Source organism: Mrakia frigida, assembly GCF_051309035.1.
Source record: "Mrakia frigida strain ATCC 22029 unplaced genomic scaffold BDY24scaffold_8, whole genome shotgun sequence".
Classification (NCBI taxonomy): Eukaryota; Fungi; Basidiomycota; class Tremellomycetes; order Cystofilobasidiales; family Mrakiaceae; genus Mrakia; species Mrakia frigida.
The window spans coordinates 116423-131512 of NW_027481273.1; the positions used below are offsets into that span (position 1 = coordinate 116423).

The window sequence follows — 15090 nt, forward strand, 5'->3', positions numbered from 1 at the left end:
AAAAGAGAAAGAGAGAGCAAGCTGAAAAAGCATCGATCGTCCCGTCGCGTCGTCGTCGTGAAGAATCGTAAACCAAGCTCGTCCCCAACCGAGATACCCCAAACCTCGCACCTCAGATATCTGCACATCTCTCCCAAGGTTCCAACCACTCCAGTCCCAATATATCAAAGATGCCCTTCTCCCCCAGCTTCGGGTCGACGGGGATCTTCGCCGTCGTCGTTCGGTTCGTGATCCCAGAGGAGTCGAACTTCAGTCCTAAACTTTCGGCCTGTCGTCTGGAGAGTCGGAGGGCGGTAGAGAGGAGAAAGTTCGCGTCAGCGTCAAGAACGAAATGAGGCAAGGAGAGAAGGAAGACGACTCAGACTGACCTGATGTCTCGCTCGAACATCGTGCTCCCTGTCCAGCCAAGAACCGTACAGAAGTAGACGTTGTAGGCTAAAAAAGAAAGCCCATGAGTCCACCGCAGATATCAGAGCGGATATCAAGAGGAGGACGAAGAGAAGGGACGAACCAGCAAGGATGAGATCGACCCGTCTTCGAAGTCTTCCTTCCCCTGGGAGTTTGAGAACGCAGAAGCTGTGGTTGAGGGTAGTCGTCCTTTTCCCGCCGTCTCCAATGTGAGCTCCAGATACGAGGTTCTCGAGAGCTCCTGAGATAGGAAGGAAATGTCAGCGAATCGAACTTCGAATTCTTCGAAGAAGAGCAACGAGGTTCGAAACTCACCGAGACGCGTCAACTCCTCGATGAGGCGATCCAACACGTTCCGACTGACTCGACTAGGGTCTCCTAACTCGTGGGTAAAGATGAGATCGACGTCGTTGCTGCAGTCTTTGCCTCGACGATAGCCTGACAGGAAGCGAAGAGGAGGATCGACGCATCGTGAGAAACAATCTTCGAACGACGGTGCGGTGGGATAAAAAACTTACCTCCGCAGATGGTGTAAGTACAGCCTGGTGAGATCCTTTCGAGCGTTGAAGCGACGAATTCGGCGATTTCCTCGACTTCACTTCGAGGGATCCTGTTCGAGAGCGAGGAAACGACAAAAGTCAGCTCGACGTTGACTTTCCTTCCGAAAAGTTGCGCAACCAAAGCGACTCACTTGCTTTGAAGCTCTCCCCAGTGCTCTACCTCCAGTCTCAGAGCGGGTTTCACGTCGTAAACGTCTTCCAGCGAGCGGCAATGGAACTTGTCGTACAGATCTCGAGCCGTCTTGGGACCCACGTTGTGAAGGGTCTGAAAGAGGAGGAGAAGTCTCAGGCGAGAATCGTTTCGGAGGATCTCTGTTGGAGCAGAGAGGCGGGAGTGAGTGAGCGGGAGGAGGGGAGAAGAAAGGGAGGGAAGAAAGGGAACGGACGAGCTCGAGCAATCACACCAGTCTTGATGAACTCTCCGATCTGGGGCAGGTCAGACACCAAGATCAGTGCTCGTTCGTGCTGCTCACTGCTAGGAACATCTACTCACAAGAGCCGCTAACTTCTCGCCGACGTAGGGAATCTTCCTCGCCTCGGCCTTCGACTGAAGTTTCGTCGGGTAGGCTGAGAAGAGAAGAAAGCGAATCAAGTCTGGCCTCAGAACCAGAATCACTTCTCGATCCAAAGACCAAGCATGTTATCTCACCCTTGATAGCCTTGATAGGGAAGCAAATGAGACGAGATCGACGTCAGTGAACGGAGAAAAAAAGACCACGCGTCGGAGAAGTTCGAACTCACAGCACACGCTCGTTTGTACGCCAACGAGTGAGTCTCCACGACTCCATACTCCTTGTGATCCTCCCCTATGAGCTTCCACTTGATCAAGACCGCCAGCTCGTCCAGCAAGGGCTGATTCACGCAAACCATCGGGGACTTTCGATGGCACGCGAGAGGGGGAAGGGAAGAAGGATCGATCCGTTTCCCCGGCGGAGGGATCTTGTCTGGTGAAACCTTGGGGTGGAAGTTGAACGTTTCGGGTGTTGGTAGGTTTTCCCTTGGGTCGAGGCTCAGTTTTGCGAGCTTGAGAGGGATGGGCGAGGCGAAGGAGGCCGGAGGATCTGAGTGGACTCGCTTGAAGGGAGACGGGGCTCGACTGCTGCTGGTGAGAGGTGGGGAGGGTGGACGATGACTGAAGTTCGAGGAAGAGGAGGTGGTAGATGTGGTGAGATCTGAGTCGTCATCGTCGAGAGTCGTCTGTTGTAGAGCGTGAGGAATCTGGAGATCTGTGGGATCAGGATGGCCGTCGAGAGGAACGAGGTAGGGACGAAAGTCGAGGAGGGCTTGATGAACGAAAGAGTCTTCCAGCCATCTGAGATTGACGAGGGGTTTTGTGTTCTGGATGAATGAAGAAATGCAAGGGTGGAGTTAGATCTGAGTTGTAGAAGCGAGGGAGGAGGTGAGCTTTCACTCAACTCGGCGGCGGGGGCTCTCCTCCCATGCCTTCCTTTGCCTCCTTCCCTCCCTCCATCCTGCCCCAGATCTCCGTACCTCTCCTCAGAACAGTACTCACCATGATCTCTGTTGAAACGGTCATGGCGATCCTCTGCCTTCCCTTCAAAACAGTGCAAACGATGTCCGCCTCGCCCGCTGAAGGAACGACTCCTCCTCCATGAATCCGGACAGCAGCTTCGAGTCGACGAATGTCTGAAGGGTCGATCTTGGTGGAGAGTAGGAAGATACGAAGAGAGGCTAGGATTCCCATGCGAGAAGGAACGGAGGGAGTGACGGTTTGGGGGCAAAGGTGGAGGAGGAGAAGGAGTTTCGAGCTCATCGTCCCTCCTTCCCGACATAAAAAAAAAAGAGAGTGCAAGAATCACTCTCAGTTGATTCCATTGGAAGTCTTGGATGCACAAATATACAAAGCAGCCGAAACTCTCTTGTGGGATCATCTGAAGGGGAGAGTAGGCAAGGCGTGCGACTCTCTCCTTCCCTCCCTCCGAGTTCACCTTTCCTTCTTCCTCTCTCCCATCTTCTCGCTCTAAATCAACGCTTTCACTTTCGAATACGCTTACGCGCAGCGTTCGAACTTCGGAATGCATCGTTCTCGGTCCTGCCTTCTCGTCGACGCGAGTCGTGATTCAAAAAGAGGCGTTCATGTCATTAAAGATAGAGATAGCAATCGAGTGAGGCAAGGGATAGCTAGACCGCGTCTCTGAAAGTCGTCGCAAAGATAGAGCAGAAGATCTTCTCGCATCCGTCAACACGAACCACCTTCCTTCGAAGACCGAGGTCGAGAAGAGGAGCAGGTACGTTCGACGCGTTTTTGATGAGGTGAGGAGCGAGGACCTTGAGCTTGGATCGAAGATATTTTGTTGGGTTGGTGGAGGACTCGGCGAACTGGGAGGCGGGAGGAAGATCGGGGAAGAGCTCGAGCTGAGGAGGAGAAGAGCGGAAAGAAGGGTGGTCAGTCTCGAGCTCGCTTTGAAAGTTGTATCGACGGAGAAAGGCTCACCAGCTGCTCGTTGCAGAAAGCTGCGAGAGTCTCCTTCGTACCGTCTTCGAGGACGAGGAGGAGACGATACGCCTGACTGACGAACTCCTCGGATCCTCGAGGGCAGGTGCATCTCGTTTCGTCCGGATCGAGACTGAGAGAACGAGGAAGAGTTAGCCGCGACTTCCTTCTAGAGGAAGAAGGGATGAACGAACCAGCGATCGCAGATATCACAAGTAGATACAACAATCTCTTCGAGTAGTTTTGGGCTGAAGGAAAGAGGGCAAAGGCGCAGAGGTCAGACGTGCGAGGGCAAGAGAAGAAGAGAAAGCGAAAGGGGCGACTGACTGATAATCCACGATCCTCGCCCTCGTCTGGAACTCTAGCCTAGTACTGGTGCTGATCTGGAGAAGAGAAGATCCATTGGGATGATCGGGATCGAGGAACGAGGTTCGAGCTGGAAGGCGAAGAAGACGCGTCGAGGAGTCAGATCCGGTGTTCTCAGTGCGGACAACCGACGAGATAAGACTCACTTGATGAGACTGCATCACGAGGAAGAAGAATCATAGCGTCCGAGCTGGATGTTGAGGTATCTCCTTGTTCTCGTGCGAATCGAAGTCGATCTGGTTTGGCGAGGGGAGATGATCCAGCGACTGGCTCCTCCTGGGCGGAGGTTGCCTCCTTCGGTTCTGACTTGACCGTCCGAAGAGGCTCGATGGGATCGGAGGAGACGGAGGGGATGCCAATGGGTTTGGGTCGAGACTGTGGTGGAGAGACGCGGGAGATTGTCGACGTCGACGCTTGACGAGATGGAGCGAGAGGAGCGCCGGAAGGGTTGTAGTAGGAGTAACGTAGCCTGGTGACAGGTGCAAAGTACAGAATTAGTCAGTCGATGTCTTTGTCAATTCGTAGACGGGAAAAAAGGCTCACTGAAGAAGACTCGTCGCTCTCGAATCCGAATCTGGAACTATCTCCACCGCACCTCCCTCCCCACCCTTCACAACTCCAGTCAAGACCTTCGACATACTCTTGATCCGCATCCCTCGTATGCAAAGGATCTTGCCCTCGACCAGCCTGTCGAAGAAGCTCGGCTCCAGCTTGAGAGACTCGTCAATCCAGACGGTCAAAACGCATCGACCGAACTTTTCCTTCGGGTAGACCGAATCCCTCGAAGCCCTCGTACGCTCAGCCATAGTGATGAAGGGGTTGGAGGTGAAGTCTGTGATAAAGAGGACCTTGGTATCCTGGTCTTTGGACCTAAGGCTGACGAGCTGAGAGAAGAAGGAAGGGAGGAGAGGTCAATTTCCGACGCGTCGTCTTCTCTCGTCTCGCTCGGAGGGGCGATTTGCTCACCTGAACGACGCAATCTACGACGTCTCCGACCACAAAGTCTCGAATCCTTCTCGTGTATCCAGTTTGAGGGGGGGCGAGGTCTTCCGGAGGAGGACGGGCGAGAGAAGCGGGAGGAGGAGGTCGATAGGCTTCCAGATCGTCCTTCTTGGAAGCGTTGAAGAAGAAATGGCGGCGACTGGAAGATGAGAGCAAGGAAGAAATCAGATCTTCAAACAGAGGATCTAGAGAAGCCTCGCACTCACCTCAAAAGCCCAACCAGAACATCGTTCTCCTCGTGCAGAACGGTGAGAGTCTGGATGATGGACCCTGCTTTCCTCGGGTTGACGTGAGCTTGCAGTCGGCCCTCGTGAAGCCTGACCTCGACGTTCTCGATCTTGACGAAGTCTCCAGCGATGAGATCTCTGATGATCGATCCTCGACCTTCGTCCTCCCAGAGCGTGACTTGAAGGACGAAGCGACCGAATCGGGTGACGGGAGGGTTTGAACGAGGTGGAGGTTGCGTGGAAGGTGAGATGAGACGATTCTCGCTGAAGTCGGTGACCTCGAGGATGCTGGTGTTTGCGGAGTTGAGGTACCGAAGGCTGATGATCTGGAGAAGGGAGGAGAAGAAACAGAGCGGAGGAGAGGAGAGCGAGGTCAGATCGGTTTGTGGCATTGCTTCGAAAGGCAGAATGGTGCTTGCCTGGCAGACGATGTTGCAGTAGGTCTCAGGCTTGAGATCCTCGATGGAAAGAGACTGACGACCAGCTGGGTTCGAACGAGGCACGGCCTTGACCATCGACGCGAGGTCCGGAAGAGGGTTCTCCATCGTGTCCGCTCTGAGCTTTGAGATGAAGACCGCTCGTCGACTGTAGCCAGAAGCAGAAGAGTAAGTAGAAGTTGCGGGTCAGCAAAGAAGAAAGAAAGAAGCAGAAAAGTCGAGGGAAGAGGATGAAAACTCACTCGAGCAACGCGTCCAACTCCGGCGTCTTCAAGGCTCTCTCAATTCTACAGCCCTCCTCGTCGTACATCGAACCCTCCCAGAAGTTCTTTACACGAGGCTTGACGTTCCGGAACCGAACGACCTTTCCGGCTCGAAGACTCGACGTGACCTCAGCGCCGAGGGCCTTCTGTGAATCGGAGCAGAGGGGAACGTCGAGAGCAATCAGCGTTCGTTCCTTCTCTGTGTGTTGTTGAGAAAGGCTCGAGACTCACCCAGAGAGAGATCTTGAAGCACATCTGACCAAAAGGTTCCGTCGGAGTCGCGTCGTAGGAAGTGGGAGGTCCGTAGTCCTCGAAGGACTCGTTGCTCGTCCAATCAACGATCCAGACATCGTTGGCGAAATCGGTGAGCTCGACTTTGACGATCTGAGAAGACGCCCAAGACGAAGTAGAAAGGAGTCAACATCTCAACACGAAGAAAAAGCAGAGCAGAGCCCTCACCTGTCCAATACAGTCGAAAAACTCCCTCTCGTCCACAATCTCCTCCAACCTCAACGTCCTCCTCCCCTTCGACTTCACCGCCACCGACTCGTTCGCAAACCTCACCACCTCGTCCTCGTCCTTCACCAGCTCAAACTTCTTCTTCGACCAAACAGCGAGCTTCCTGAAGTAACTCTCGATCAAGGGACCGAGGGTGGCGAGGCTCTCGAGATCCCTCGTCGAGTTTCGGAGAGGTTGATGCACGAACTTCTCGATGTCGGTGTCGACGAAGGCCCAGGAGTATCCGTCGTAGGACCCTCCAACGAAATCGGGTGTTTCTTTGAAGTCTTGTCTCTGATGAAAGTGAAGGGACGAAGAAGAAAGCGTGAGTGGAGGGACGCGTTAAAGGGAAGCAGAACGAGAACCGTACTTTGAGGTCTCGAAGGAGAATGACCGAACCGATCTGAAGCCTGGGTTCCGTAGGAAGATCAACAGCATCTTTGGCGAACACCTTAGCTGAGATGTGTCCGCTTGGATCGTCGATTCGGAAGGCGACGAAGGGTTGACCTAAAAGGAAAAGACGCGTCAGAACGAAAAGGACGACGAGCTGCTCAGAGACTCAACGTACCAGACTTCGAGATCTTGAGAGGCTGGATGTTGGTAACGACTCCGATGGTTGAGCGTTTAGCGGGTCCAGCTGGTAAACCTTGAAGGGTTGCGATGTCGAGGTAGGTGTATTTCTGTTTGAGAGACGAAACGAAGAAGAGATCAGCTACCTCGTCTAATAGCCTATGCGTATACCCTCTATCGATCTCACGTCTATCTTCAACCCAAGCTGAAACTCTCCGTTCTCAATCGCCATCCTCGACCTCTTCGCTCCAGCTGCCTCGTTCGAAATCGATCCTGAACCACCTGGACCTGGCGCTCCTCCTCCTCCTCCTCCAGCCGCCGACTTCTTCCTCTCCGCCTTCCTCTCCGCCCTCCTCTGGGCCTTATTGAGTTTCGTTCCGTTCGAGGAGGTCGAACTGGTGGAGTTAGACGAGGCCGAGATGGAGAGAGAGCAGTTGGAGAGAGTGCTTGTGGCTGAGGCCGAAGGAAGGTGCGCCGACGGAGCTGAGGGTGGTTTGGGTGACGGCTTCGGTGCGAGACGTGATGGACCGGCGATGGCAGAAGAGGTGGATGTTGCTGGAGGTGGGATTGGCGGTGAAAGGACGGAGGAGGGCGCGTCGGTCGAAGGAGGGAGAGATCTGACGCGTTGAGGGGACGTTGGCTGCTTTGGACCTTCCTCGGGCAGACATCCTGCTCCTGCTCCTCCTTCGTCGAGTTCAACCTTTTCCAAAGGAGGCTCATCAACTCGTATCACCGGCGGCTGAACTCCCTTCGCCTTGCTCGAGAACTCCTCGTCCTCCTCAAACTCAATCACCACCCTAGCCATCTCCATCTGTTCAGCAAAGAGGGTGGCGTCGAACAGACACTTCTTGAGAACGTCTTTCGGCGCGTGCATGATGGTGTCGACGACTCTGACGAGGAGGTCTCCGTCGAGGTTAGGATCGGCGACGCGAACTTTGGCGAGGACGAGGTTCCTCATTTTGGACGAGCCGGAGGGGGGAGAGGAGAAGCGAGCGGAGGATTTGGATTCGGCTTGGAGGAGCCTCGAGCGGGGTGTGGTAGAGGGGGAAGAAGAGGGGGAAGGGAGGAGGTCGTTCGACGTGACGGAGGTGGAGAGTTTCTTCGAGCTTGGACCTGCTTCGGGAGATGGAGGATGAGATCGTTTGACTGGAATGAGGGTTGTGATAGATGTTGGTGGTGCTGCTGCTGGTTGTTGTGGAGGAGGGTATGCCGGTCGATCGGAGGCGGTAGGAGTGGTTGGAGAGGTCGAGTTGAAGGGAGGAGGAGCTTCCGAGGACGATCTGGCGACCATGATGGCTTCGATGTCTGCGAGAGAAGCGGAAGATCCTGAGAGGGTGGTGGTGGAAGAAACGTCCGAGAGGGTTCGTTGAACTGAGAGAAGCGGAAGGGGATCAAGCAAAGAATGAGCTCGAGGTTTCAATCTCGAAGAGGTGAGCTCGACCCTTCCTTCCTCCCTCCCTCGCTTCCTTCCCTCCAAAGACTCACGTTGAAAGCCATCAACCGACGCCTTCCCCCACTTCATCTTAACTCCTGCTACAAAGATGACTCCCACTGATCCCTGCCCTGGCCCTGCTTCCTTCTCCTTCAAAACGATCCCTTCGAGCGAGACGGCGACCTTGGAGTTGAGCTTCGGAAGGTCGACGTTCTTGGCCCAGATCCCCTTGAGTTCAACCACGATGGCAGTTTCGTCTTTGAGCCAGCTGGGAAGATTTACAATCAAGGGAAGATCGCACTCAGCTGGATGTCTCAAAGCAACAACGAAGGGAGAGAGGAAGAGGGAGGAAGGAAGGGGAGTGCGAGCTCACATCTTTGCTGTCTGAGTCTCCTCCTTCCACTTGGACACTTGAAACACTTCTCCACGGATGTACTGCCTCCTCCAGGACTCCTTCGGCGACGGTTGGGACGCTAACGAGCTGATGGGGACGAAAGTCGCGTCGGGGAAGGAAGGAGGAGGTTCGTCCACTCGAGCTTTCTTGATCTTCCTCTCTTCTCCTCCTCCGTCGTTTGTAGGGACGTGAAGTCGTTTCGAAGTGGAGATATCCGAGGAAGGAGCTGGACCAGATGAGGGAGAAGAGGGGGCCGAAGCCATCCTGCAAAAAGAGGAAAGGGAAGGAGGGAGGAGAAGAGGTGGCGGAGATGGTTGGAGGCGAGAAGTCGAAGGGCAAAGAGACGCGTCGTTGATCTTCGAGCTGCTCGTGGTTCGATTGTTTCTTTTACTTTCGGATCCACGTCGAGTGAGGAAAGATTCGTCAACTTAGATGAAAGCCGTTAAACTGCTACGGGACACACATCAAAACTACCTCCCTCCTCCTTCAAACCCTCCCGTTCTTCCCCTCGTCTTCATTCCTCCCCTCCACCTTCCTCCCAACCTTCCGAGCCTCGTAGTAAACATCCAACGAATCGATTAACCCCGCTCTCCTAGCCTTAGGCATGTATAAATCAGAAGGGAGGGAAGGAAAAGGAAAGAACGAGCCAGTCGAACTCGACGCGACGAAAACGAAATAAAGATGCTAGGGATATAGACAGTTCAGAGAAACATATGAGACGGATAGATTTTAGTTGCTGTAGACGTGGTAGTTCCAGTTGTAGATCTTGGTGCTTCCTGCGAAAGTGTAGTCAGGTTTGAGGGAAACGACGGTTGCTGAGTTTCGAGTGAGGGTGGCGGACATTCCCCAACTGGAGGAGGCGAAGCGAAGGAACCGAAAATAGAAGAAGGGAAGGAAGAGGAAGAGGGAGAAGAAGGTCAGCACGCGGAGAGAAAAAGAGGGAGCGGGGAGGGGGAAAGAGAGAAGCGAAAGACGCGAAGCGACGCACCCAGTAACCAGGTCCATCTCGAAGAAGTTGGCTCCTTTTTTGACGGTGAAGGTCTCAGTCGAGGCTCCAGATTGAAGTTTGATCTCTCCATCATCGGTGGCGAGAACGAAAGCGAAGAACTTGTTCTGGGCCTACGAGGACGAGAAGACGGAAAGAACGGAAGAGATCAGTTCGGGCTCGAGGTGGTCAAGGCGGAGTAAACCTTCGCAGCTCACCCAAAGGTACCCCTCGCTAGGACCTCCTTGTCCTCCGGTAGGTCGTCCCATAGTATCAGCGGTAGCGACGGCTTGGTTGTGGTGAGGTCTCGCGGTGAGGAAAACCTTGTCGGCCGTGATGGAGGGGAAGGATCCGGTCTGCAGAGACGAGAGGAAGGGAGAGGCGGGGAGTTAGCGAAGGAGAGAAGAAAAACGTGAAGACGAAAGACAAACCTTGAAAGCCTCAGAGTAGTACTTGTTGATGTCGAGAAGAGGAGTGTGATCGAACCCATCCACCCACGCCTCGGAGTTGGGCTGAGCTCCCTCGATGGGTCCCACGTAGCTTGACTCTCCCTGAAGAATCGAGCACTTGGGTCAGCTTTAGCTCGAAGAAAATGAGAAGAGAGAGAGGAAGAGTGACGTACATAGTCGTTCCAAGTCACCGCCTCGACGAGATCGACCTTGTCCCTGTTCTGAACGAGCAACTCCCATCGCTTAGCGTAGAGGAAGCCGTCGGAAAGGAAGATCCAGTTCTTGTTCCACGAGGAGGGAGAGTAGTCTGGAGAACGATCGGAGAATGGCAGTCAGAACGGCCGAAGGAGGACGCGTCGAAAGATCGAGGACGAACGGGTGAAGAAACCTGGAGAAACGCTAGCCATCAAAGCCTTCGAGCCGAGACCCTTGAGGTACGTCTCGTCCGAAGCAAAAGATATCTCGGTGTTTCCCATAGGCCATCCTCCGTTCCAGTTGAGCTGAAAGGATAAAAATGAGAGGAATCAGCGACGCGTCTTCCTCCCCTCCCGATTTGACCCAGCAACTGACCTCTCCATCCATCACATCAACCGAAGCGAAAGTCGAAGGATCCGTGAACACCGAAGGGACAAAGAACATCTCCTTCCCGCTCTTTGCCAGCAACGGCGCCTTGACCTCCTTTGCGAACCCAGCGTTCCAGTCAGCGGATCCGAAGGTGCAGTCTGATCCAGCGAAGGTGGAGAGGAGAGGTCGATCCGTTCCTGCGTAGACGGCTTGGTTGGAGTGGGAAGCGTAGAGAGCGGCGAGCGAGACGACAGCGGTGGCGTGAACGGCAGAGGTGCAAGGGAAGACGGTGAAGTCGATTGACAACTGGGAAAAGGAAGAGAGAAGAGGAAGGTCAGGTCGAGTGAAGAAAGAAGTGTGGAGGGAAGAGAAGACGGACTGACGAAGAGCTTGAAGTCGAGACCACTGGCAGCGGCAGCAGCGTAAGCCAAGGCGACTTGGGCGGATTGCTGGATCGGAGGGAAAGAGAGCGAGGAGAGAGGGAGGTCAGATCGACTCGAGCGGAGGAGAGATTGAGAGAGGAAGGTTTGAACTCACCCACGAGTCGGTTCCGACGTTGAGAGCAAAGCCATCGCTGTAGAATGAAGACAAATCGAAGATCAGTCAGTTGAATTGCTCGTTACAGTAGAGGAGGAAGAGGGACGAGAAGCTCGAACTCACAATCCTGAGGCACTGGCGAGCTTGATGTCCGCCAACCACATAGCGGGAGTGTACGGGTATGCATTCCCGATCATGAAATGGACGTATACTGCCTTTGTTCCGTCGGAAGAAGGAATCGAGACGGAGGTCGTGTTCGAGAAGGAAGAGGAGGAGGTCGACGTCGACGCGTTCGAGGAGGAAGAAGTCGAGTTGGAGGCGACGACGACGACCCGAGTCGAGTTTGAGGAGGCCGTGATGGTTGAGTTGGAAAGGATGGTAGAGTTGGTTTTAAGAACGGAGAGGGTAGAGTTGGAAGTGACCGTGGCGTTGGGGAGGAAGGAGAGGGAGGACGAGTTGGAGAGGAGGGACGCGTTGAGTTGGGCGAGTCGGTTCTTGTGCGCAGTGATGTTTCCGAGGATGGAGTTGGTAAGATTGAGGAGGTTGGTTTGGTTGGAGTTGAGGGTAGCGTTGGGACGGATGAGGCTGGCGTTGGAGATGAGGGAACCGTTGGAAGACTTGGAGAGAGTGCTGATTGCTTCGAGCAGAGCCGTGATGTTGAGCGTGTTGGCCGATGGAGTAGCACTGGGAGAGACGGACCTGGTAGTGGTGTAAGAGTAGCGAACGACGGACGTGCTGGACGAACGACGGGCGGCGACCGACGAGGTAGAGGAGGACGAGGACCTGCTCGCTGCTGAGAGGCTGGTGGCGGAGTTGACCTTGACGACTCTTCGTTCCAGACGAAGAGATTGAGTGGCGTGGGCTCCTCGAGGATGAGAGGGATCATTGTGGTTGCTTGAAGCGAGGGCGTGGGAGGGAAGGACGAGTCCGACGAGGAGGAGCAGGGAGGAGGGGAAGAGCATCGTCGCCTGGACGTGGAGAAGGGAGGGGAAGGAAAAGAGGGAAGAAGAGGAGGATGTGGTTGATGGTGAAAGTATGAAAGGGTCGAGCAGCTGGCTTGAAAAGGGCCTTGAAGTCGAGAAGAAGAGGGAATCAAAGGGAACAAGGAGAGCAGGGGGCTGAAACAGCCTTCAGCCCATCCTTGTTTTTGGCCCTTTTACTCATGTCAAGAGATGAGCTGATCTGAAGAAGAAGGATGCTTCTAGATATGGATATCAGAGGTTTTCAGCTTGATACGGTTGTGGTGGTCAAGAGGGAAGGAGTTCCGCTGCCTGTTCGTTGAGCTTCGTTCCTGAGCTCGTTCGCTTCCTTCCTTTCAGCTTCCATCTTCTCCCCTTTCTCTTTTTTCTCGATCCCTTTGATGGTCGCGCCCCTTCATTCTCTCTCGATCAACTCTCGGATCCTAGTCGGGACAGATCGTTGTACGATTCGCTACAGAGGCTCAGTCCTTGGAACTTCAGGAGAATGGATGGGAGTCGAATGGGATGATCCTTCCAGAGGGAAGCACAACGGAGAGAAGGAGGGAGTCAGATACTTTGACTGCAGGTGAGTTCTCTCAAGATGTCTATATGTAGAGAAGCTGACCCTTCGTCTCTAATGCTGCTGCTGCAGACTCGCCAACTCTGGTTCCTTCATTCGACCGAGCTCACCAAAGATCGTCCTCCGCAAACCCTTCCTCGCCACTCTCAAAGATCGATACGTCGCTACTACAGCAGAGAACACTCCTCTCGAGCACGAAAGCGTTATTCTCGGACGATCTGGAATCGAAGTCGAAGCTCCCAACCTCGCAAAGGTCCGCAAGAGACTCGCAAAGCTCAGGGAGCTCAGGGAGATTGGAGTCGACGACGAAGGAGTAGGAGGCATGGGAGAAGGAGAGGGAGAAGAGATGAAGCAGATGGGGGAGTGGAGTGAGTCCTACCTTATTTTGAATCGAAGAGCTCCGAATGAGGAGGAATGGACGAGGGAAGGAGTGAAGGAAGGAGCAAGCTCGCGTTGAGCTCGACCTCGTTCTGATCGTCTCGTCTCTTCCTTCACCAGAGACTCGAGGCCTCAATCTTTCATCCAGTCTTATTCCGTCGTGGGAGGTAGTCGCTCTCATCGTCCAGCATCTCGAGAAACTGGACTCTCTGATTCTCACGTGAGTCGAACGCGTTTCTTCTCCTCCCTCCTGGCCTCCCTTCGCGTCCATCGCCTCGAGCTGATCACCACTTGAACCTCAGCTCCAACCGATTCTCCCCTTTAAAGATCCCGACACTCCTACCATTTCTCAAGAACCTCTCCCATCTCTCCCTAAACGACACCTTGATCGGCTGGAAGGAGGTGAGCTCGACCGATCTTACCTCTCTTCGTCGCCCGTACTTACTTCTCCCTTTCGACGTAGATGCTCCTTCTCGAGCCCTCGATACCCAATCTCTCGAGTTTAGAGCTCTCCTCCAACCACCTCACAAGCCTGTACATCGACCCGGTCTCGACTGCCTCCTCACCTTTCCCAAAACTCGTCGACCTTCGTCTCGATTTCAACTCGTTCGGATCGTGGGATCAACTCCTGCCTCTGGCAACGCTTTCTTCGTACGTTCTTACCGTATCTTTCAGCTCTACATCTTCCAATCTTGTCCTCATCGCTCCCTCTCTTCCTCCTTTCCACCTGCAGCCTCAGAACCCTCTCCCTGTCCTACAACTCCCTCCCAGCTCTTCCTCCTTCCATCGCCTGCTTTCCTCCTACCCTCGAAACTCTTCACCTCGCCAACAATCGGATACCGAACTGGGAGAGTATGGATGTTCTGGCTGAGAAGGCTACAGGGTTGATCGGGTTGACGGTGAGAGGAAACGGATTCGTTGATGGTGAGCTCGACGCGTCTTCGCCTTCTTTGCTCGACGATGGGAACGCTGAGTCGACTCTGTTTTCCCTCTTGTCCAAAGCTACACCGAGAGCTCTGGTTAGGCTTGGACTGATTGCGAGGTTCGGGGAACTCAAGGTCGTTGAGGGAAGCGAGGTTCGTGCTTCTTCTTTTCTTTCTTTCTTTCGGCGCCTCGCACTGCAAACTTCTCGTCTTCGAGCTCGAGTACTGCCTTTGGAAGACGTAACCTCACCTGCCTGTACCCTTTGGTTGATTTTAGGTCACTTCCTCGGAACGGAAGGACTCCGAGATCTACTTCCTCTCTCTCAACCCTGACTTTCCCGTGGACAAGATCGGACGGAAACGATGGGACGTTTTGGTCGAGAGTGAGGCCTTCAAACTTCAGCTCGATTACTCGCAGATCCAACACTGAAACGTTTGTATCTCGGCTTCTGTTCTTAGAGCACGGCGCACCAACGAACTCCAAATCTCAACCTTCGAGCAATGCGCCTGTCCTTTCCGACAAGCTCCTCAGTTCGTTCTTCTCTCTCACTCTCCACTCCAAAACCCTCCCAACCTTCCACCACGCTCACTCTCATCCCTCCGTCCCTCGCAACTGAACCCACTTCTGCCCTCCTTCTCCTTCTCTCCCACTCCAGACGTGACCATCCACCCTCCACCTCCCGCCTCCCCTCTCCCTCTTCGCCTTCTACCAACCATGCCTCTGCGAACGCTCAAGTTGAAGCTTCAAAAGACCATCGGGATCAAGGCTGCTTCGATGCGGCTTTTCGGTAAGGAGGCTGAAGGGGCGACGGAATGGGAAGGGGATCGGAGGGAGTTGAGCGATTTGGGAGTTGAGGAGGGTGGGGAGATTTGGGTGAGGAGTGATTGAGTGGACTGTACTAGAGATTTTGGATAGATGTGCATGTTGTAGAATCTGTTAAAGGAGTCTAGAGAGACTCTCTCAGGGTCGTTGACGGAGGCGGTTTAAGTTGAAACCTCGACGCGTCGTCGTTCCTCCCGGCTCCTTTCATAGGCCAGAGATTGGAAAGAAAGGAGCATAAAGAGCATTAGCTCGACATCAATAATCAAATTCAGAGAGAGAA

At 54.1% G+C, this 15090-nt stretch overlaps 4 protein-coding genes across 4 annotated transcripts; 1 reads left to right on the forward strand and 3 right to left on the reverse strand.

The window, feature by feature from the left end:
• Nucleotides 1–40: 40 nt before the first annotated feature.
• On the reverse strand, nucleotides 41–2702 carry BDY24DRAFT_382392 (type-X family DNA polymerase). The gene is made up of 11 exons (XM_076639507.1): nucleotides 2482–2702; nucleotides 1709–2306; nucleotides 1627–1635; nucleotides 1462–1535; nucleotides 1355–1394; nucleotides 1100–1280; nucleotides 927–1018; nucleotides 724–846; nucleotides 512–649; nucleotides 369–435; nucleotides 41–275 (listed from the first exon to the last, which is right to left on the reverse strand). Exons 1-11 carry the CDS (start codon nucleotides 2671–2673, stop codon nucleotides 113–115), a joined length of 1677 nt encoding a protein of 558 aa, XP_076498431.1. The 5' UTR covers nucleotides 2674–2702; the 3' UTR covers nucleotides 41–112.
• Nucleotides 2703–3058: 356 nt separating this feature from the next.
• BDY24DRAFT_382395 (uncharacterized protein) lies at nucleotides 3059–8930 on the reverse strand. Its single transcript, XM_076639508.1, has 17 exons — nucleotides 8592–8930; nucleotides 8272–8486; nucleotides 6974–8157; nucleotides 6785–6896; nucleotides 6587–6723; nucleotides 6178–6510; nucleotides 5950–6102; nucleotides 5698–5864; nucleotides 5438–5603; nucleotides 4998–5344; nucleotides 4756–4930; nucleotides 4333–4673; nucleotides 3936–4258; nucleotides 3751–3859; nucleotides 3618–3671; nucleotides 3424–3556; nucleotides 3059–3344 (listed from the first exon to the last, which is right to left on the reverse strand). Exons 1-17 carry the CDS (start codon nucleotides 8873–8875, stop codon nucleotides 3111–3113), a joined length of 4467 nt encoding a protein of 1488 aa, XP_076498432.1. The 5' UTR covers nucleotides 8876–8930; the 3' UTR covers nucleotides 3059–3110.
• Nucleotides 8931–9180: 250 nt separating this feature from the next.
• BDY24DRAFT_409054 (glycoside hydrolase family 71 protein) lies at nucleotides 9181–11353 on the reverse strand. The gene is made up of 10 exons (XM_076642810.1): nucleotides 11271–11353; nucleotides 11148–11184; nucleotides 10994–11059; nucleotides 10617–10916; nucleotides 10423–10546; nucleotides 10220–10353; nucleotides 10029–10148; nucleotides 9816–9953; nucleotides 9601–9731; nucleotides 9181–9462 (listed from the first exon to the last, which is right to left on the reverse strand). Exons 1-10 carry the CDS (start codon nucleotides 11342–11344, stop codon nucleotides 9342–9344), a joined length of 1245 nt encoding a protein of 414 aa, XP_076498433.1. The 5' UTR covers nucleotides 11345–11353; the 3' UTR covers nucleotides 9181–9341.
• A 1120-nt stretch (nucleotides 11354–12473) lies between these two features.
• PAC2 (Pac2p) lies at nucleotides 12474–14924 on the forward strand. The gene is made up of 10 exons (XM_076644464.1): nucleotides 12474–12692; nucleotides 12759–13054; nucleotides 13185–13284; nucleotides 13367–13466; nucleotides 13528–13715; nucleotides 13798–13988; nucleotides 14067–14140; nucleotides 14265–14370; nucleotides 14447–14518; nucleotides 14644–14924. The coding sequence occupies exons 1-10, from the start codon at nucleotides 12508–12510 to the stop codon at nucleotides 14874–14876; spliced, it is 1545 nt and encodes a 514-aa protein (XP_076498434.1). The 5' UTR covers nucleotides 12474–12507; the 3' UTR covers nucleotides 14877–14924.
• Nucleotides 14925–15090: the final 166 nt, after the last annotated feature.

Coding starts and splice junctions, on each gene's coding strand:
- BDY24DRAFT_382392 (XM_076639507.1), bottom strand. CDS start 2,673: ATGGGAATCCTAGCCTCTCTTCGTATCTTCCTACTCTCCACCAAGATC. Junction 1,395..1,461: donor GCGAGAAGTTAGCGGCTCTT/GTGAGTAGATGT, acceptor GACCTGCCCCAG/ATCGGAGAGTTCATCAAGAC. Junction 650..723: donor CGAGGAGTTGACGCGTCTCG/GTGAGTTTCGAA, acceptor TTCCTATCTCAG/GAGCTCTCGAGAACCTCGTA.
- BDY24DRAFT_382395 (XM_076639508.1), bottom strand. CDS start 8,875: ATGGCTTCGGCCCCCTCTTCTCCCTCATCTGGTCCAGCTCCTTCCTCG. Junction 3,557..3,617: donor TGTGATATCTGCGATCGCTG/GTTCGTTCATCC, acceptor TCGTTCTCTCAG/TCTCGATCCGGACGAAACGA. Junction 3,345..3,423: donor CTTTCTGCAACGAGCAGCTG/GTGAGCCTTTCT, acceptor TCTCCTCCTCAG/CTCGAGCTCTTCCCCGATCT.
- BDY24DRAFT_409054 (XM_076642810.1), bottom strand. CDS start 11,344: ATGATCGGGAATGCATACCCGTACACTCCCGCTATGTGGTTGGCGGAC. Junction 11,060..11,147: donor ACGTCGGAACCGACTCGTGG/GTGAGTTCAAAC, acceptor CCTCCGATCCAG/CAATCCGCCCAAGTCGCCTT. Junction 9,463..9,600: donor GAGATGGACCTGGTTACTGG/GTGCGTCGCTTC, acceptor CGCCTCCTCCAG/TTGGGGAATGTCCGCCACCC.
- PAC2 (XM_076644464.1), top strand. CDS start 12,508: ATGGTCGCGCCCCTTCATTCTCTCTCGATCAACTCTCGGATCCTAGTC. Junction 12,693..12,758: donor GTCAGATACTTTGACTGCAG/GTGAGTTCTCTC, acceptor CTGCTGCTGCAG/ACTCGCCAACTCTGGTTCCT. Junction 13,989..14,066: donor AGGAAACGGATTCGTTGATG/GTGAGCTCGACG, acceptor TCTTGTCCAAAG/CTACACCGAGAGCTCTGGTT.